The sequence below is a fragment of the Anomalospiza imberbis genome, chromosome 9, assembly GCF_031753505.1.
Source record: "Anomalospiza imberbis isolate Cuckoo-Finch-1a 21T00152 chromosome 9, ASM3175350v1, whole genome shotgun sequence".
In the NCBI taxonomy this organism is placed as follows: Eukaryota; Metazoa; Chordata; class Aves; order Passeriformes; family Viduidae; genus Anomalospiza; species Anomalospiza imberbis.
In genome coordinates, this window is record NC_089689.1 from 26,017,022 (window position 1) to 26,038,262 (window position 21,241).

A 21,241-nucleotide genomic window follows, 5' to 3' on the forward strand; every position below is an offset into this window, starting at 1 on the left:
CAGAGAGTTCACTCCCCTTGCCTCCCTGGTGCTGCCCTGGAGCCACTGTCACTGTGGGGAAGCCACACTGTTCCTTGTTGTTCCTTGTTGTCCCTGTTGGGTCTACAGAACAGCAGAGGAATGAACCCTGTCTTGATTGCTCACCTGAGAAGTATTTCCAGAAGTACTTAGGGACAAAAATCCTAATTAAATATGTCCAGTGGTTCTGGCGAGTTTAGGGTTGTTGCCTCAGCCTCAAGATGCAGGGCTTTAGGATTTGGGAGGATGTTGTTCAGCTGGAATCTAATCTTACCTTGGCTCATAGGTGACAAATCCTGAGGGGGCTAATAATGAGATTGCTCTGTCTTGGGGATATTCATTAACAAGATCATCATCTGTAATGAGATTATCCTGTCACCAGATAAAGTCATGCTCACTTCATGCTGTGATGAGAAAGTCATCAAAAGTAATTAACTATGGAGGTGCAGTGGGGTAACTGGGATGCGACACAAGCATGAACAGAGGTCTGGGCTCAGACAAAACCCTGTGTTCTCCATGGCCTGCAGTGCTCAGGAAGGGACCACTGGAACCAGTTCTCCAAAGGCTGGGGAGTAACAGTGGTCGTGTCATTTTAGGCAATAGCTCAGAATCATTCCAGAAAGAAATGCCTGTAACTAGAACGAGACAGTAATCACTCATTCACTATTTTTTGTTTGACTTCATGTGATTGATGCCAGAAGGAACAGGACAAAAGACACAAAGATTTAGAGACAGAGTGGTTATCACAGTTATTGTACAAAGTAAGTAATACACAGTCACATCACAGCAGTTTATTACTGTTATCTCTAGAGTTCTAACATTCACACAATGTAGCCAAAGGATGACAAGGAAAAGTACTCTTCTCACTTCCTAGGGAACTGAGGGGCAGGAGGAATAAGCTTCCAGCTAGTTTAAACTAAGATCACTGTATCCTCCTCAGGTCCTCCCTCAAAGTCTAATTTTCATCAGGTATTTTTGGCTACATAAAAACTTCTGAAGAGTTTCCCAAGATTCTTCTAAACCAGAACAAAGCTATTCTCATGGCTTCCACTGCTAGACTCTCATGAAGCACACTGGAATGGAAAAGAGTGTACCTTTAATTCTTGTCAAACCTCAGGATCTGGTTGGCCTTGGAAGAACAGGGCAGATATTTGATACATAGATTGAAATTATTTGAGCAGCTGTGTAGTTAAGTAGCTTCCACACGTGTAATTCATGTGTAGCTTCTTCCATAGTGTGTTTTAATGATCGCCAAACGGACAAAACAGGATTAAGACAATAAAAAGCAATCTGCAGCTTTTCTAAATAATTACTGTACATCTCCTTTATCAGTCTGGGGAAAAAAATCTACAAAATTGTAATTTAATGTTCAGACACCATTTCTTAGCTTGTGTAGGAAAAAAAAAAAAAACCTGTCGAGCCTAAAGTGAAGGGGAAGACATCTTCAATTCTAGGAATTATATGTGACTAATTAAAAAGGTAAAGTCAGTTTCTACATTGTTTAAAGTATTTGTAATTGTATGAACCAAAGAACCAAGTATTAAGTTTCATGTCTGCTTTGCGGGAAATTCGTGTAAAACCCCCAAGACTAAAATAGAATTTTTGACATAAAGAAGGGAATTCTTTCCAATGTCTTGGAAATCTAATTAGTCCCATGCAAACAAGTAGCTAAACCCTTTTGAGCACCTCTAGGCTTGTTCTGGCTGTCACAGATAAGCATCAGGTAATTTATTTACAAATAAAAATAGAACTTTCTATCTTCTCTGCAATTCTCTAGGTTTTTCTCTTGCTGTCTGATGAAAGCACATTTTTTGTCCTGTCTCAAGATCAAACCCTATATACCCAGAAAGGGAAAACACAAGAAGCTGCTGCTAAGACCCTATTCTGCATGTTTATTTTGTCTTCCTCTCCACCAGAAGCCATCTGGATGTTGCTTTGAAATAGATGGATTATGGATAAAGTTATCAGAAGGGATTAGTGTGATTAGAAAGACATTAATCCTGTCAAGAAGTAATGGTCAAGTATTAACCACCAACAGTTGTTCCTAGAATGATGTTTGTTTTCATTCATCCCGTTCCCTCCCTCCCATTCTCATTTTGTAATTGCATGCTGTGGAAAAGACCTTGCTGAGCAAGTTCTGCCAGTGAGGCTGGGAAGTGCCTCCAACAGCTACATTAGAGATGATTATATTCCAGTTGAGCATCATGAAAGGGAAGTGCTGGCTTCACTAATGCTGCTTGATCATGCAGGCAGGCTGTCGCTCACCTTTTTGTCAAGGTCAGTGCCTTCGAGTCTCAACATGATAATAATGTGCATTTAATCATCTCAAAATGCTTCACCAGTGGAACCTCCTCTAATGCAGGAGGGCAGTATCTCCATTTTAGAGACTCAGAAACAAAGAAGTTAAGGCACTTTCAAATGAAGACAAACCACTTAACATTTAAAAAAAAATCTGAGGTCATCTCTGTATTGCAGTGAACCATCACACATTTCCTTATCTGTGCCCAGCTATCTGTGCTTTCAGAAAAGGCTGCTTCACTTCCATGGAGGCACCATTTTCAGAGTAATGTTTGCAACAGAGAAAATACAACTCTACAGTCATGAAAGAAACAGATAAGAAAATTTCTCTGGCTCTTTTTGTAGTGTAATGCTTGATTTGCTCTTAGTCTCTAGTGTAGTTAAAATCATTTCAGCAGTGAGAAAGAGGGATCAGAATGACTTTTTCTTTTCAGGATATCCTTTTGCTTTCTTCTAATATGTAAATCACCTACAGAGCAAGACCCTGCCATGGCTGCAACAGAGCAAGGGCAGTGGTAGGGGTGGGGAGATGCCAGCCCAGCCCTGTCTGCTTCACCCTGCCCCGTGCTCTGCCCTTCCTGACAGAGATGTGTCACAGGAGTTTTGCACACTGCTGCTGTGCTGCAGCCTTCTGCTGATCTGAACACAAGGAAGGGACTATCTCTGTCACTGTGGCCAGTGGAATGATCCCCAATGTCTTGTATTATTAAAAATTTCATAGTATTACATTGATTTTCAAAGGAGTTGACAAGTCTGGAGCTCTCCTGAAGGTCCAAGGGGCTACTAAGGTTCATCTCCTCTGCAAATCCAGTAATAGAAAACAGCTTTTTAAAAGTTTAGACATCTTGATATAAATGAAATTGTGTCTAAGCTAAAAAAAAAACCAACCCATTTGCAGAAAGTGGTAGCTGTAGAACAAACAGGACTGCTGCAGCAGTTTCTGTATGGTTGGGTTTTCATCTGTAAATAACACTTGAAATATGAATTCCCTTTTCAGAGTCCCAGTATGTAGCTATTTTACTAAACACAGTGGAAGCCCAAAGGTGTCAGGCATGATGGAAAATCTGGCTCTTGATCTTCAAGCAACAAAAGCAACAAAAACATGTCAGAAGATCAATACACTGTTAGCAGTGATTATGTTTAATTTTACAGCTAGGCTGCTGGGAAAGAAACCAATCCACATTTCTAATACATCATAACATGCATAATTTTGAGATTTGATTTCTTAAATTGCTTTATAAAATAGTAAAATTTTTATTTTTTACCCAAAATGTTGATATCTCCTTTATAATCTAACACTTGTAACTCTTAATGCCAAATTTACATACACAGCAAAAATCCTGCCAGGAATTCACATGATGCATTTTATTTTCTTTTTCTTGTGCAGTAGGAAATCTGCTTTTATGGACTAATGTATACAAGGCAGGACTTTGTACAGCACACAGTGAAGGCTGATGTCCGATGGCTGTTCTGTCACCTGCATACGTGAGGTTACTATGATACATCTGTGACTGCTGGAAGGGATGAACAGCAACCTTTGGTCACTGACTGACAAAGGGGATTGCATTGTAGCTCATGCAGAATTCAGGTTGGCTTGTTGATTTCAGCTGTTCTGATTAAAAAAAAAAAGGTGTTTCCTAAATTCAAAAGTCAGGATGCAAACAAACCCAAATTATCTTTTAAATATGGATGTGCAGCTTCACATGGTGAAAGGAGCCAAGAATCTTATTAATGCTTGATTTGTTTTCTTCTGTCAGTTATTTCAAGCATTTTTAGATTAAGAAAAAAGCAAAAGGATTTGAAACACAAATTTGGATTATAAACAAATGTCAAATTTATTCAACTGCTTTTTATCTAAGAAAACAGAGGGAATCCAGCCAGTCCCTCAAGCTCCACATGTCATTCCCATTCCTTTGTGAGACACTAAGTATTTTAGAGCTCTCAGAGGACTACAGAAAAATTCTGTCAGGTCACAAACAGTTCATACCCCATTTGTAATCACTTCAGTGCTTTCCACACCCATTCACTTTGTGACCACAGATTCTTCTTGCTCGTCACTAGATCCCTACTGACACTCCCTAAATGATTTCTACTGGGTTGGTCCAATTTTGTCATTATGATGTGTAATTGCAGCATGTCATTTTTCACTGGAACAGCCTGGACCTCTGTGTTGCACAAACAAAACACTAGAAAACAGTATTGGATCTGACCATTAGACTTAACATTTCTAAACATAGCTAATGGCATTGAAAATGTTCCAGATGATAATGTGGAGAAACTTCTGAAGATGTCTCAGGCATGGAGGAGGGATAAAAAACTTTCCTCTACAAGCTGAAGTCATCTCAAATGATGACTTTTGGGTAATCTAACACCAGTTCTGCAATATAGTAGCAACATAGAGAATTGAAAATAGTATAATGGTGTCGGTGAGATTGCTTCCTGACTGCTTCTTCTTACCCTTGGGTAATCCTTATCTTTCAGTTTCATCCAAGTACTTTTACTTTTCACTCAAAAAGTAAATATATTTATTCTCTCTAGTCATCTTCTTAAAACTCACTTCTCTACACTGACTTTCTCCGCAATAAAGACTTGAGATAATATATCCTAGGAAAGAGCTAACGTCTTGTTCTCACTAGGGTGAAATGTACTTTTATTACTATTTACATTACAGTATTACACATGACAGGTAGTGCAGAAATGGGACTCTCTGCACTTTATGTTATCATTCAGGTCCCCCACAGATTTCCCCATACACACCCCACAGAAGGTTTACCCTCCCCTCTTGGGGAAGGCCTGTTCCTCAGTGCCAATAGAGGTGAAATAGAGGGAATAGTCCACAGTCCAATAATGTGAAGAAAAAAAGCCCTGTGTTTCCAAAGCAAATTCATTCTATGGAAAATACTTCTGCCTTGGTACTTCATGGAACATTTTTCTGAGCAGGCTCTTCAGAGACCCAGAGGCAGCACTTTGCAGCTGCTCCTCAGCACCTCACTAGATAATACAGTACATAAATTTGATTGCACTCGATTATAGAACCATAGAATGTTTAGGTTGGGAAATGCCTCTAAGATTTTTAACTCCAACTGTTCTTTCCCCCAGCACTGCCAAGTCCCTCTAAACCATGTCCCCAAGTGCCACATCTGCTTGTCTTTTAAATACACCCCAGTCTGGCAGCAGCACAAGGATAAGAAGAGAGCAGCTGGTATTAAGGGGAATAGTTTAACACATGCACAACAGACAAGACCAAGCCTAAACTGGCCAGAGCCTTCTGTTATCCACCCTTTCCCTTTAGGTCTTCAGGTAAATTATGTGTCAAGACATGGAAAATACCTCTTAGTACCAGGGATGTAGTAGAAGAAACAGTACTGCACAAATTCTCATTCATGTAAAATCAGTATTATTGAGAAGATTAATTTTGGCTGTCCTCTTTATTTAAATATAACCATAAACAGAAAAAAAAATCATAGCCTTGTAGACATTTGTTTTCCTTCTGAATGGATATTATACTGATTTTATCAGACAGTGGTTTACAATCATAGTAAAAGGTTTAAATTGTCAATTGCAGTACACGTCTTGGAGAGTTTGGGTCAAACTTTTCACCCCTAGCAAATGATGATCTTAAGTAGCAAAACAGAGGAGCAATCTCCGGTGTGAGGTTTATTGCCAGTTTCATCTGCAGCTGGGAGCAAACAAACAGTGCCCAACACAACCTACCCAGGCCAGTGGCCAATTTGGTATGGCCTCATACAGGCACACAGTGTCAGAATTCCATTAAAACACAATAAGCAATATTTGTCATTGGTGAGATGTTAAAATGGTAGTGTATTCCCCAGTCAGAGAGCTGGGGAAAAAATATGGGGAAGGGGGTACTAAAAAGAGAAGATTCTAATTAAATACTAGACTTTAAGAGCATAAGTAAGAATCACCAACTTGGGAATGTGAGCAGAAGGATGAAGGATTACCAGAACTGATGGCATTATGGACAGGAATCCCTTTAAAGAAAGACAGTACTATATTTAGAGTGTTGTATTTAATTCATCAACAAAACCACAATAGGAACTAATATTTATTACTACCCCCAAAAGGGCCTTCAAATAAATATGAAATTTTATTAGCATAAACTTGTTTGTACCAGGCGCAACAAGCTCTATAATTTAAAAAATACAGGTCAAATCAGGTCTTTCATTTTGACTATTAAGGGAATAATATTTCTGTAACAGGATCTGCTCATGGAAAAGGATCAAATCTCTGCTGATAAATATTTCTTAAAAATCTAGAAAATGGTTGGTGGTAAATAAATACAAAATGCAATAATCTTCCTAAACTTAAAAAACGAAACTGCTTTTTCCAAAGGGAATATAACCAGGCTGTTACAACAGCTAAACAGTTCGAGTCTGACCTGACAATTCTTTTCCCACTCTCTCTGCTGACTGCTAATCACAGTCTTAGAAAACTTGGCCCTATATATTTTTTTCAGATAAAAGCTTAATCATATAAGCAAGGAGAGTGCTGGAATAAAGGATACAACTTTCTTTTACATATGTATGTAGACATATAGGACAAAGAGAAAGTGGAAGGTTTATTATTTTCTGGATAGGGAGTGGCACTGACAGTGCCCGGGATGCGGGAGCCCGGGCAGTGGCACCGACAGTCCCCGGGATGCGAGAACCCGGGCGGTGGCACCGACAGTCCCCGGGATGCGAGAACCCGGGCAGTGGCACCGACAGTCCCCGGGATGCGAGAACCCGGGCAGTGGCACCGACAGTCCCCGGGATGCGGGAGCCCGGGCGGTGGCACCGACAGTCCCCGGGATGCGAGAACCCGGGCGGTGGCACCGACAGTCCCGGGGATGCGAGAAGCCGGGCGGTGGCGCCGACAGTCCCCGGGCCGCGGGAGCCCGGGCGGTGGCACCGACAGTCCCCGGGCCGCGGGAGCCCGGGCGGTGGCACCGACAGTCCCCGGGATGCGAGAACCCGGGCAGTGGCACCGACAGTCCCCGGGACGCGGGAGCCCGGGCAGTGGCACCGACAGTCCCCGGGACGCGCGGGGGGACCGGGCGGTGGCACCGACAGTCCCCGGGACGCGGGAGCCCGGGCGGTGGCACCGACAGTCCCCGGGACGCGCGGAGGGACCGGGCAGTGGCACCGACAGTCCCCGGGACGCGGGAGCCCGGGCGGTGGCACCGACAGTCCCCGGGATGCGGGAGCCCGGGCGGTGGCACCGACAGTCCCCGGGACGCGGGAGCCCGGGCGGTGGCACCGACAGTCCCCGGGATGCGGGAGCCCGGGCGGTGGCACCGACAGTCCCCGGGATGCGAGAACCCGGGCAGTGGCACCGACAGTCCCCGGGACGCGCGGAGGGACCGGGCGGTGGCACCGACAGTCCCCGGGACGCGCGGAGGGACCGGGCAGTGGCACCGACAGTCCCCGGGACGCGGGAGCCCGGGCGGTGGCACCGACAGTCCCCGGGACGCGCGGAGGGACCGGGCGCGGGGCCGAGGCGCGGGTGCTCGGTGTCCCGGCAGAGCCGCCCGGTGGCCGCAGGATGCATTGCAGGGCATCACAGCCCGAGGCTCCGGCCGCGCCGGGAATGCCGGAGGGACAAGGAAAGGGCGTTGAACAAACCTGAGCAGCGGGATCTGCCTGAGGATTTGATAAACAGAACTTCAGGGCAGGATGCACGGGCAGCTGTGTGCGTGCCTGCTGGAAAACCTGAGATCTGCTGAAGGCTGAACCGTTTTGCGTATAAGGAGGAAAAGACACTGTCTGCATTGCCCCTGTCAAATGAGGATTGAAGCCTCTGTCCCAAAGAGAATCAGGGAACTTCAGAGCTTCTGCAGCTGATCTTTCAGGCTTGTTGAGGACATCGATCTCCCTGTCCTCAGGGACATGTAAGAGGTTGGACAGTGTCTAAATGTGTAACTATAAATTCAGATTTATATCTGAATTTATATGACTCCTATTCTCTCCAAGCTCTCTTAATATTTCCATTCCCAGGTCTAACAGCAGTATCCTGTGTTTACACATAAAGTAAGCAGTGCACATCTAGTGACTACAGGCTCTAAAATTTGGTCTTGTAAGGTTCCAGTACTGAGTATCCCTTGGGCAGACACGAAATGTCAACTATTTGTAATTATCTTGCCAACAGAAGTATTGTGTTGTCTCACCTGTTCTCGCCGCTGAGAAGAGCAAACTCTACACACAGGGGATACGGATATGTATGACCAGGGCTAAATCTCAGGCAGAGGATGGGTGCAATAAATATATACTTATTTCAGAGTTGTTCTAAGATGCTATGAAGCTTGTTTATGCAACCAGATAACTGAAATAATTTCAACCCCCACCCTTAATGAAGGCCCATGCCTCAATAAAAACAAAAGCTCGTGCAGGGCTCAGACTGACAGGCTAGTGGGTGATGGTTGCTTTTCCAAGATTTTTCTGTCTGTGGGAAAAGAAAGAAGTAATACCACAGATGACAGGAGACATCAGAAATAGGTACAGGAGCTATGGGATAGGGCAGTTCCAGGAGCAGGAACAAAGTTCAGGAAATCAAGAAACTGTACTTTGAAGAAATGGTCTCCTGTTGTTTGACAGATTTCCTCTGCATCCAAGGAACTTTTAAAATAAACATCATTCAGAGATAACTGACTGTACCATAATTTCCTCATTCCTAATGAATACAATCTGCAAAGTTTTTTTTTAACTCTCTAACAGTCAGGTCAAGAGAGGGAGTACAAACTTGCAGCCATTTCTGTTTAAGGCTGGATTTCTGCTTGTGATCTGTAAGCAAAAGATTTTCTAGTCTATTGTCAATCTTCTGACCTATCCTGTTGCCTTCTGCTACAATCCTTCAAAATAAGCTCTGAACTTGGAAACAGAGTAGTTTGCACTACATCCCTCTTTTAATCTTCCTTTCTCACCCCTCCTTTTCTTTACAAGTAACTTCTTGTGCGTTCAAATAAAAACTTGCATTAATTTCAACTAGGAGAGCAATATTTAGAGTTCTTTTTATGGTGCTGTCCTCCTGGCTTTTGTAAACAATAATAGAGAGTAATTTAAAAGATAATTTGAATGCCAGTGCTCTGGCAGGACAGGCTGAGGATATCCCAAATCCACAAAGAAATGTAGTTTAAATGTGCAGATTGGTAAAAATACAGAGTACTGTTTTACTGATTTTATGAAATACATGTGTGGAAAACACTGTACTTGTTATTAAAAAAACCCAAAAGACAACCAGCCAAAAAAGCCCAAACTGTACAAGAATGTTGTTATATCTGGAGTGGCTTTTTTCTTGCAAAGCCTGCCATTTCAGTTTGTAATAGCAGGCACTGCTAGTTAGTTATATAGGGAGATGGACTCACACTTGCAAGGAGAATGGAACCTCTTTGAATGTTTGTAAAGTTTCTTCTCTTTCCACCTCAGAGGACACAGTGCAGCTGCTGTGACAGTGAGGCTCAGAGCTGTCACATCTCCAGCAACTTAGGGCACGGGTTGTGCCAGAGAAGCTCTTTCCTACTGCTGCTGCTCTTCCTAACATCTCTAAATACACTAGAGGACCAAAAGAACTACACATTTTAGGGAAGGACATGTAAACATGCTCCAACCCTTTTCTGTCCTCCTCACTATGTCACTTCCTCATGTAAGACTCTTGCTTTCTTTGGAAAACTCTCCTTTCACCTCTCAAAAAAAATCTCCTTACATGTTTTGCCTTGGTATTCTCTAGATGCATCGGCCAGGACCAGGTGTGAGTCTAGGGTTATAAAACCAGTTTCATGCACAAAGAACCATGACTCAGCTTTGTTCTGTGAAAAACCATGAGGAGGCAGATGTCAGGGTAGATGATGTAAAAATAAAATTGATGCTGTTAACTGTGTTCATTTTCAACAACTGTCAGTGATCTGAAGACTAGAAACTTGTTTTTTTCTCAAAGTGGAAGATGAGGTCTTGATGTATGAATTAGGTTCCAGAACTGGAATCAAATATTGCAGTAATTTTTTCTCAGCTCTGGTAAAGTTGACTTTGTTACTTTCCATCCCTTTAATAACCTCTCAGCCTTGGGCACATGGGAGAGTTTTGGGCCATCCAGCTGGTGTGTTTTTTGGGACTACAGCCAGTGGGAAGGCAGTCAAACTTAGGGAAAAGCCTGCCCTAAGTTACACCCTCCCACTGCAAAGGCAGCTGCCATGCACAAGTCAGAACCAGCACTGAGATCATTAATTCTGCTACTGTGAAAGTGCCACCACTAAAGGTTCTATCTTAACAAATGAAGAAGTCACTTTCACTTCCAGGCAAAGCCAGCTATATATTATTAGTTCACTGGAGACACAGGGCTTTTTCAATATTTATCATACTATAAACACATACAGAACACCTCAAAATACTGCAGGACACTATGAATTGACTGTGTTTTTTTCATTGTATTTATATAGTGTATTATTTCAATTGTTTAGCTTTCAGGCAGGCTTTTTTATAAGGTGGGTTTCTTATTTTATATATTTAACTTCTAAGTAGCTTGAAGGAAAAAGTCCCATTACAAGGGAAAAAGAAAACAAATTTTAAAACCCCCACCTCATTAATTTTAAAGCAAATAATACCTATATGAGGTAGAAATTATGTATGGCAGGAATTATCCTATCAATTAAAATACATGTTTATGGCTCCACTCTAAATATGAATGTGCAGCAGCAGTGATGCCTCTGGCACTGTCACCTAATTCAGTCACAACTAAACCACTGTGTTGACAAATCTCATTCAGGAAACTTCAAAAGTTATTGGAATAATCATTGTCTTCACTTACCTTGAGACAACCAGAGGGAGAATGAGCATTTTCAGCATCCTCATCAGTAACTCACCAGGAAACTGGAAGTAACTAATTTCCTGGAAATACATGGAGAGATGCTTATTGTTTTGAGCTAAACACTGGCTGTCTTCACAAGTGCTGCTAGAGCTGTGAATCAGATCACATTGCTAAAATGTGCACCTTTGGGGTAAAGACAAGGTGGCAGAGATAGCAGGCTTTAAAAGGTAGTTTTAAAATTAATTAGATTACATAATGTGTTCTTATTCAATAAACACACTGCATTGTTCATTGTTCAAAATGCACTGTGCCATCTCTTGGAGACTACTGTTAATTAGTTGCCCTGAATAATCTCTCCATTCTGCATTTTGTCTGTTTTCCTAGATGTGTTTGAAGCTATGGCTTGGACACAAACGATGTTCAGACAGAGAGTGGTTTGCAGTAGCAGAGGCCAGAATTGGTTTAATTTAGTTGCATTTACTAAATGCCTTATTTTTTAACTGAGATTTCTATTTTGTGCTCAAACAGTGCATTAATTAATGCATGTTGTTGTCTAGTCTGTCTGACTGATACAGCAGAAGAGAGCACCAGCTTAGTTGAAGTACACTAGGGGAGAATTCCCCAAATGACTTTCACTAATGATGGGAAATCTCAAATTTATTAATCTGAAACACCATTAGTGTAATATAAGCATCTGCATCCCTGTGCATCTGACAATGAAAAATATTCCCAGTGTTTTCTTTAGCTGTATGTGTTCCAAAATAGTATAAAATGCAATGTATTGCACTACCAGTTTCTGCAGGCCTACATTAAATGCTACATTTCATCTAGCTTAAATGTCCACTATTATTATCCATACCCGCAGCATTCTGCTGTGCTGCTGCTACGCTTCCCAGGTGTCTGAGAGACCAGAACCCTCGGCTAACCTGTTTGAGAACGTGTGTAAAGACCCAAAGAACAGCGTAGATTGACAAACAGAAGAGATGGAACAATTTTAACAAACACATACACGTGACTTTTACCTTCCAAAGCCCACCCTGAAGTTCCCCAAGGTACATATGTCTTTTGTTATGTAAGTCTGGCATTTCCTCTGCAGGGACTTGCTGTGAGCTGCTCTTACCTGCTGGGACAGTCGCCTGGTCCTCAGGAAGAATCCCAGGAGGCAGCCGATGGTGACGGACAACACGGAGAGGATGAGCAGCCCATTCCTTTTACAAACATCTTTGATCCGAGCGAGGATTGCATCCAGGGCCACCGCCATGCTGTCCTGCCTGCGCTTTGGAGAAGAATCAGCATCCCATGGGGAGAGAATTCACTCGCTTCTCTTGTTCGGGTGCACAGATCTGGCTCTGTATAGATCAGATCAAAGCACTTCCAGTTCTGCTTAGCTGACCTGCAAGGTCACCCCTCTGCCAATAGCCACCAAGCAAGCAGCTGGCATTATTGTTCCAAATTAATACCAACAATCCTATTATCAACTACATCATTAAGAGCCTGGAAGAAGATTAGGGGGCTCTGGAAAATTAGAACAGAATGCAGTAGTATTTCTAAAACAAGACTAGTTCAAAACAAAGTGACACTCCTGGGGGAAAGGCGATGCATTCCTCCGCCTCCCCAGTCTGGGGTCTGGACACCCAAACCCAGAAGGGCAGCCCTGCAAGCCAGCATTCAAACACGGAACAGAGCAGTTTTCCCAAAGGGCAGAGCAGGTAACGTTTTGAACGGGACTATCACACCAGGGCAAGCTAGGTGAAACTGGACTTCATTAATTAAAGCAGGCTTGGGTTTTTTTGTTTTCATTGCCAAAAAAAGCTTAATGAAGAGCACGAGAGACACGCACCAAACAGGAAATAGCCACAGACTGGAACATGCAAGGACACCTTCTGTCACTGGGCATTTATTATCTTGGAAGTGAAATGATTTCACTTTTCTTCCAACCACTATGTTGATTAGAGTAGGGCCAATTTACTTTCAGAGGATTATCAGACTAAGCCACGGGGATTGCTTTCCTTTCCTTTGCTGTGTCCGCATTCAATCCCAGTGCTGGTTTTTATGCTAGTGAGTGTCTGATAAAAATACACCACCACAACCATTCACATGCCATGCTTTCTTATGAAAGCGTTTCTGTAGGTTTTGGTATATTCTGAGATTGTTCAATGTTTTTATGGAAAATATTCCCCACAGTACAACAAGGTTGTGTGTTTATAGTATTACATTTTATACCGCGATCAAGTATTTGTTGTTGCATGCTCATGTATGAGTGAAAAAAAACTCAGGAGAGATTAAACTGTTCTTTTTGGGGGCAGGATCTCAATCCTGTGGAGTTGGTAGGACATACGGAAAAAAAAAAGCGGGGTGGGAGGAAATAAAAGAAAAAATATGTGGAGTCTGTATGTTGAACATAAAAAGAAGTGGATTGCAGAAAAACAAGAGGGTTGCAGAAAATTTTATTAATGAATCAGAACGTTTTATTAGTGTAAGCAAGAGGACTGATGCTGAACCGCCCCAACACCCTGGTAACTTTGCTACCTTAGCACCACGTATCCAACTGGCTTTTGGAAGGAATAACAGAGAAACGCTTCGCTTTTCCCGTTCGTTCCCAGAGCCCCGGGCGCGGCGGCGGGCGGGGCTCCGGGCGGAGCGGCGGGCGGTGCTCCGGGTGGGGCTCCGGGCGGAGCGGCGGGCGGTGCTCCGGGTGGGGCTCCGGGCGGAGCGGCGGGCGGTGCTCCGGGTGGGGCTCCGGGCGGAGCGGCGGGCGGTGCTCCGGGTGGGGCTCCGGGCGGAGCGGCGGGCGGTGCTCCGGGTGGGGCTCCGGGCGGAGCGGCGGGCGGTGCTCCGGGTGGGGCTCCGGGCGGAGCGGCGGGCGGTGCTCCGGGTGGGGCTCCGGGCGGAGCTCCGGGCGGTGCTCCGGGTGGGGCTCCGGGCGGAGCTCCGGGCGCGGCGGGCGGAGCTCCAAGCACGGCGGGCGGAGCTCCGGGCGCGGCGGGCGGAGCTCCGAGCGCGGCGGGCGGAGCTCCGAGCGCGGCGGGCGGAGCGGCGGGCAGAGCTCCGGGAGCGGCGGGCGGAGCTCCAGGCGCGGCGGGCGGAGCTCCGAGCGCGGCGGGCGGAGCGGCGGGCGGAGCTCCGGGAGCGGCGGGCGGTGCTCCGGGCGGAGCGGCGGGCGGAGCTCCGGGAGCGGCGGGCGGAGCGGCGGGCGGAGCTCCGGGAGCGGCGGGCGGAGCGGCGGGCGGAGCTCCGCGCGGGCCTGACCCCATCATGGCGGCGCGGCAGCTGCTGAGGGCGGCTCCGGGGCGGCGCGGCTACAGCGGCGCGGGCGCCGCCGAGTTCCTGCACCGCAGCATCGTGCCCACCATGCACTACCAGAAGAGCCTGCCCAGGTACGGCGGGCACGCCGCTCCGGGGGGACGCGGGCAGGGCGCGGCGGCGGCCCGGGGTGTCCGCTGTGAGGAGAGGGCAGAGGGAAGGTTCGCTCCGTGCGAGCTGTCGGCAGAGGAGCGGGTTCGGCTTCCCAAGTGTCAGCGTAACCGCTTACAAGCCTGCTTCTGAAACATCCCCTGGCGCCCAAACCCCGTGAGTGTAACGGGACTATGCTGTAGGAAACAAAACTCGGGCTCAGAGGAAGTTGACAAAGATACCGAATAGGAAATTTGTGAGAAAGAGATGTCCAGCACCCGGCTGTGAGGGGGTAGCCCGAACAGGGCTGGCAGCCGAACTATTCCTTCTACAGACCTGCGTCTCCTAGCAGCGGTTCCTGTCACTCTTCTTCCTATGAGGGATTAGCTCCCATCACTGCAGTACCTTTGTAAAAAGACAGTCAGTTTGGGTTTCTGCCTTATTTCCAAAGAACATTATGGTATCCATCTAGTTCCTTGCTTAACTTATTCCACAAGAAACTTATGAGACATTAGGATAATGTGCATAAGTATTAGTCAAATTTTTACATAATAGTATATACTGTACAGTATGTGTATATATGTCTGTATGTATAGTACATATAATAGTATAAGGAAGAGGATATGGAAGAAAGGAGGCAAAGAGAGATGACTGTGTAAGAAGCACAGGCTTCACTCATACCCTTGCTCATCAAGTGTACATCTCTGTGTTCCACTTCCTTCAGACTACCAATTCCCAAGCTAGAAGATACAATTACGAGATACCTGAATGCCCAGAAACCGCTTTTAAATGATGACCAGTTCAGGTATGGACAAACACACATTGCAGTGCCACGTTCTGCTTCAAAGCCAGCTGTTAACATAAGAAATGTGACTTGTGACAGCATTTTGACACTTTTCTCAATTGTTGTAGGAAAACTGAAGAACTTGCTCATGCCTTTGAAAAGGGGATTGGAAGAGAGCTGCATGAGCAACTGGTTGCTCAAGACAATCAGAATAAGCATACAAGTTACATCACAGGTATGTTGGCCTGCTGGGTGTAGGACAGGTCTGTAGATCATCATACTTCATAACTGCTCATAATGCCATAAATGTAATGAGCTGAAGCTTTAAGTAGCCCCAAAACTTGGAATAACCTACTATGAACACTCTCTGTGGTTGTATTTGAGCAATTTAAGAGGCTGGTAGAAAGAAGAATACTCATTATCTAGTGTCATCTCTTCTAACAGAATTCTGGGTAGATAGATACTGCAACAGTGGTATTTTCTCATGAGTTTATAAGGTTTAGGTTAAAGAGGAGCTTATCTAGCACTTTCCCTTAAGGAAACTGAAGCAATAGTTTCCAAATAATTCCGTGTTATTTAGCAAGAAAACTAAACTTTGAGGGAGAGGAGGGGTCAAGAGTATACCTAACTTAGGGAGGCAGAAGTGGTCAGTACTCACGACTTAAAAGCCCTTAAAACTACAAAACTATATTCTTTTAAAGAGCCAAACAAAAGGAGTGACAGAAATAGGAAAAATGAGAATAAATAGAAACAAATCAGGAGAGGGAGAGCATGTGTATAGATTATTACTTTTAATTATTCCACTTTATTATTGCATCCACATACAAGTGTCTGCTCGTGAAGGTATTAGATAGCAGCGGAGATGAAAATAGTCAAATACCTATGGAAGTAGAAGTTTCCGTGTTGCCCAGTGAATGCACTTCTATCCTTGCTGTTCAGACTGCCTGTTAAGGTGTTAGCTGTCACTCAGTCTGTAGAGAATACAGATTATTTCACAAAAGGTGCTGTTTGGTTTGTTGTATTTTACTTTCCATTCACTTTGAACAGCATCTTGGGTTTTAAGTGGTGTCTTTGTGTTGTTCAACAGTGCTAACCAGTATGCTGCTTTTTGCCTATGAATGGTGGGGTGTCTGTGTTGCTTTTTGTTCAGTTAATTTTCTTCTTTATGCGTCATGAAAGACCTGTTCCACTTGAAATTGGTTTCTGCAAGAATGTAGAGTTGTCTCCACCCTGGACTTTCAAGTCTGGCATTAAAAGGCTACGTGTTGATGACAGATGTGGTTTTCAAACTGTAGATGACTGTTGCTTGCCCACCACTGAGAACCTGTAATTAAAGTTGTAACTTAGCCCCTGGAACTACCCATTGCCCTTCTTACAGTCCAGGTAGAAGGTTCAACCTTCTAACCTCAGCAAGATGCACTCAGTGACAGAGAGTTGCAGAAATTAATAGTTTAAGAGTAGGTAAAGGCATGAACCACTCTAAATGTGAGGTGTGCACCAAAATAGAGCTGGGGAGCTGTACTGTATGTCCTGGGAGTTAAGGTTTATCATTGAGCCATAAAGAAAACAGGGAGTTGGCCCTTGTTGCTAATGACATGGTGGATTATTCCAAATTGAGTATTTTTATGATTAGTCAACACTATCCTTCTTCATAACGGGGATTTGAAGAAGCCTTGGGTGAATTATTTCATATGTTTGTCTTGTTTAAAGGCATTTTAGTGTGTGTTTATTTGTGATCACTGTTGGACTACACAACCCTCTTGTCTGACTCAGGAAGCTGATTTTATGTTCTGACCTCTTTCTCAACTCTCAATTTTCAGGTCCCTGGTTTGACATGTACCTAAAAGCACGTGAGCCTGTTCTTTTGAATTTTAATCCATTTATGTCTTTTAATCCTGATCCGAAATCAGAATACAATGATCAGCTCATACGAGCTACGAACATGACTGTTTCTGCCATACGTTTTATGAAGACCTTCAGGGCTGGTTACCTTGAACCAGAGGTTTTTCACCTCAATCCAGAAAAAAGCGACACTGAGATCTTTAAAAAAATTATCCGATTTGTGCCTTCTTCAGTTTCTTGGTTTGGTGCCTACATGGTCAATGCTTACCCCCTAGATATGTCTCAGTACTTCAGGCTTTTCAATTCTACACGGATTCCTAAGCTCAATAAAGATGAGCTTTATACAGATGAAAAAGCAAAACACTTACTAGTGTTGAGAAATGGAAATTTTTATGTGTTTGATGTTATTGATAGAGATGGAAACATGTTGAAACCCTCAGAAATACAAGCACACTTGAAATATATCCTTAGTGACAACAGTCCGGCCCCAGCCTTCCCTCTTGGCTACCTCACCAGTGAAAACCGAGATACATGGGCATTGCTGAGGAAGAATCTACTGGACAATGGTAATGAAGAAGCTCTTCAAAAAGTAGACTCTGCCATGTTTTGTTTAAGTTTAGATGATTTTCCTATTAAAGACTTAGTGCACTTGTCCCACACTATGTTGCATGGAGACGCTGCAAACCGCTGGTATGACAAATCCTTTAATCTTATCATAACTAAGGATGGCACTGCAGGAATTAATTTTGAACATTCCTGGGGAGATGGTGTGGCTGTGCTCAGGTTCCAGAATGAAGTTTTTAAAGATAGCACCAAGACACCAGCCATCAGCCCCCAGTCCCAGCCTGCTTCAGTTGACTCTTCCAGAGCAGTGCAGAAACTTGACTTTAAGCTGAACGATGCCTTAAAAGCAGGTATTACCAAAGCCAAGCAGAAGTTTGATGCCACTATAGAATCACTGTCTCTTAACCTGATTCAGTTCCAAGAAGGGGGCAAGGAGCTTCTAAAGCAGAAGAAGGTGAGCCCAGATGCCGTGGCTCAGCTGGCCTTCCAGATGGCTTTCCTTCGCCAGTACGACCAGACTGTTGCCACGTACGAGTCTTGCAGCACGGCAGCTTTCAAGCACGGCCGTACAGAAACCATACGTCCTGCCTCTGTGCACACAAAGAAATGCTCTGAAGCCTTTGTCAAGGGACTGTCCAAACACAGCACAGAGGAGCTGCAGAATCTGATAGCGGAGTGCTCCAAGTACCACGGCCGTTTGACGAAAGAGGCTGCAATGGGTAAGTAGGAATGCATCAAACACTCCTCCTTTTGCACTAAAACGTCTAGTAATGTTGCTGTAAATATTTACAACTTAATATTTTAATGCTGATGGACATCTGATGTAAACTTGAACGAAACAGTAGCAGAAGGCTGCAGTTTAAAGTACATTCCCTCATTCTCACCCATTTCTTGATAGAGAGGAGTGCCTCTGTGCTTCCCACAGCACCTTTCATGTGTTGAGAATTTTTTATACTTTAGTTTTTGTCCTTAGAGCAGTTGGACTATCTGAAGATTTACTTAGCGCATGTTGAACAACAACTTTGGCTTAAGTCTGAGGAAGTACTGTCTTATCTCTGCAGGGGATAAAGGCTTTAACCTCTTCCAAATCAAACTCATTTTTGGCCATGCTGCTCCTGGCATTTATGTAAATGCTTTCTTTTGAACTGTCCTTCTCAGAAGCATTAAAATTGACAGCAGTAAAACCGACTGTTGGATATTATCCTGTAGAGTCTAAAATTTGCCTCCTTTTGTTGGTGCAAGATGTTCTTCCTCTTTAGATTCATACATCTTAGGAAAGGCTTTTTCTGCATTAAATAACTTGGCTATGTTCAGGTAAATAGTTAATCAAAGAATGTGATGTATTATTAAAATTGTCTGTTAACACTGCACTTTTGTGTACTCTTCTGCTCCTGTTGAGCCTTGCAGTAAAACAAGCAGGCCCTGTTCTCCTAGGACATGGGCATGAAAAGTCTGAAAAATATTTCCTATCAGTACAAAAATAAACTCCAGTTCTACAGACCTCCTCTCTTGTGGCTGAGGTGAGTTTACTTCCCACAAAAGTCGGGCACCTCTCTCACACCTGTTATTTTCTTTCTCCAGGCCAGGGCTTTGACCGGCACCTCTTCAGCCTGCGCAATCTGGCCTTATCCAAGGGGCTGGCACTGCCCGATTTCTATCAAGACCAAGCCTACGCTCGCCTTAATCACAACATCATTTCCACCAGCACCTTGGTGAGCCCGGCTGTGCAGTTAGGAGGGTTTGGCCCTGTGGTGTCTGATGGCTTTGGAGTAGGGTACCAGGTACAAGATGACTGGATAGGTTGTAATGTTTCCTCTTACCCAGCTAGGAATGGTAAAGAATTCCTTCAGTGTATATACAAATCACTAGAAGATATCTTTAATGTTTTAAAGGGCAAGAAGATTGGTAGTTAAAGACTTTGGGATACTTTACAGTTGCAGAACAAAATGCAGATTATGTCTAATTGACATACTAATCAGTGTTCAGCATGGATGAGACTGCCCAGCCTAACTGGCTTCATGTATCATCACTGAACTTGAATACTGTTAGATTCACTAGGAAATTTCCGTCTATTTCAAAGAAATCACTTACAGACCTTGAATGCATTTCAGGAAATACAGACATTAACTATGTCAAATCAAGTAGCAGATCCATGTGTTCTTAAAACACATAATCTAAAATAAGCATTATTATTGAGTTAATGAACTTGGAACACCTGTGTTCCATGAGTGTTCGGACAGACTACAGTACTGTGATACCACTCTTGAACTGCTTGTTTTAAAAAAATATACGCAATAATTTTAAACAGAGAAGAGTGGTTCCATTTGCACTCTTGCAGTAAGCTTGCTTACTAACTTACCTATTTAAACTTGAATTTATATCAGAACTGATTGTGCCTCAACTGCTTGAAGCCTTTCCAGTATAGCAGCTTTTAGAGACACAAAAAGTGAAGTGGGAGATTTTAGGAAACCTGCAGTCAACAACTGGGTTGTTAAAATGACTGGAAAAGACTGTATTTTAATAAAGCTGCCTATTAATAACCACAAAGTTATTTTATTGCCATATCTAAATCATACAGCATGGGTAGACCCTTTATCAATAGCTGATGTTTCTTACAAAGGTTGGAAAGAAAACTGCTGCAAGTATTCTGCACTCTCTCTGGTATGTAGATCTTGAATTCCTGCCTTTTACCCTCTTGATTTCCACTCTTTTTCTTCTGGGAGGCCAAGTCTTTCTGTGGAGCTGAACTGCACAGCGCTGTTGGCTTCTGTGATCTCTGTAAAACTAATGCTGCTCATGTCCCACTGGCCCGGACAGCAAAATGTATCAGCAGAACAGGAAAGTCTGAGCACATTGCTTGGATGTGACAAACCAGGTTCAGAGGCTCAGAAACAACTTCCCTTTGCTCTTCCTTTGGGTATCTCAGCTTCCAGGTTCTCCCAGGGTCTTTTTAATTTAGCACAGTAAGTGTAAGCAATACCCTGTCCTGGAAGAATGAAATAAAATTGCTACCAGGGATTAACCCTTTCATTTGTAAGCCTGAAGGCTTTGCTCTTGTAATGTGCTGTTCTAGTTTTCAGATGAAATGCAGTATTTTAAAACTTACTTTAAAACTCAGCATGATTGGTTTTGTTCATTTAAACAAAGAAAGGAAGGTGTTAATCTGGGAAGATGCAGGAAATAATGTATCAGGAAATAATAATCAGACCAAAAGTGTGAATAAAATTCACTAAAGATTGGCTGGGCTTTTTTTTTTTTTCTTTTATTTGGGTTTGTTTTGGTGGGGTTTTTTGTTTTGTTTTGAAACATGAGAACAGCTGACAAGATTGTGAGCGCACTCACCAAGGAGTACAAAGTCTGTCTTCACCTAAAAATTAGGTTTACTTAATGATATACTTGGAAAAATAACTTGCTTTTCAGAGGATTGTAACTGTGTAAATAGCAGCAGCAGTCAAGCTTAGCAAGTGCTCTCAGGAAACTCACTTCAGTCTTTACCTGAAGTGGCAGAAAGCTGCTTAAAGGTGTAGATGTTTCCTTGAAGAGTTA

General features: G+C 43.7%; 2 protein-coding genes across 4 annotated transcripts in view; one reads left to right on the top strand and one right to left on the bottom strand.

Annotated features, from left to right (window-relative positions):
- SLC1A7 (solute carrier family 1 member 7) overlaps nt 1-12,373 on the bottom strand; it is a 48,554-nt gene extending 36,181 nt beyond the window's left edge. Inside the window, exons 1-2 of the mRNA XM_068198788.1 lie at nt 12,233-12,373; nt 11,113-11,192 (exon numbers count right to left, since the gene is read on the bottom strand). Coding sequence (XP_068054889.1) covers nt 11,113-11,192; nt 12,233-12,373 — 221 coding nt within the window. The remainder of the gene's footprint in view (nt 1-11,112; nt 11,193-12,232) is intronic.
- The window catches only part of CPT2 (carnitine palmitoyltransferase 2), a 65,832-nt gene extending 44,898 nt beyond the window's left edge, over nt 1-20,934 (top strand). The window contains exons 1-5 of one of the 3 annotated variants that reach the window (XM_068198787.1): nt 12,238-13,170; nt 15,230-15,310; nt 15,418-15,524; nt 17,110-18,414; nt 19,277-20,934. In XM_068198787.1, the coding sequence (XP_068054888.1) occupies nt 17,124-18,414; nt 19,277-19,608 (1,623 nt within the window). In that variant the 5' untranslated portion in view covers nt 12,238-13,170; nt 15,230-15,310; nt 15,418-15,524; nt 17,110-17,123 and the 3' untranslated portion in view covers nt 19,609-20,934. Of the gene's footprint in view, nt 1-12,237; nt 13,171-14,336; nt 14,490-15,229; nt 15,311-15,417; nt 15,525-17,109; nt 18,415-19,276 lie in introns of those variants that run through there. The other 2 variants (XM_068198785.1, XM_068198786.1) reach the window with 2 other exon arrangements.
- The last annotated feature ends 307 nt before the right edge of the window (nt 20,935-21,241 follow it).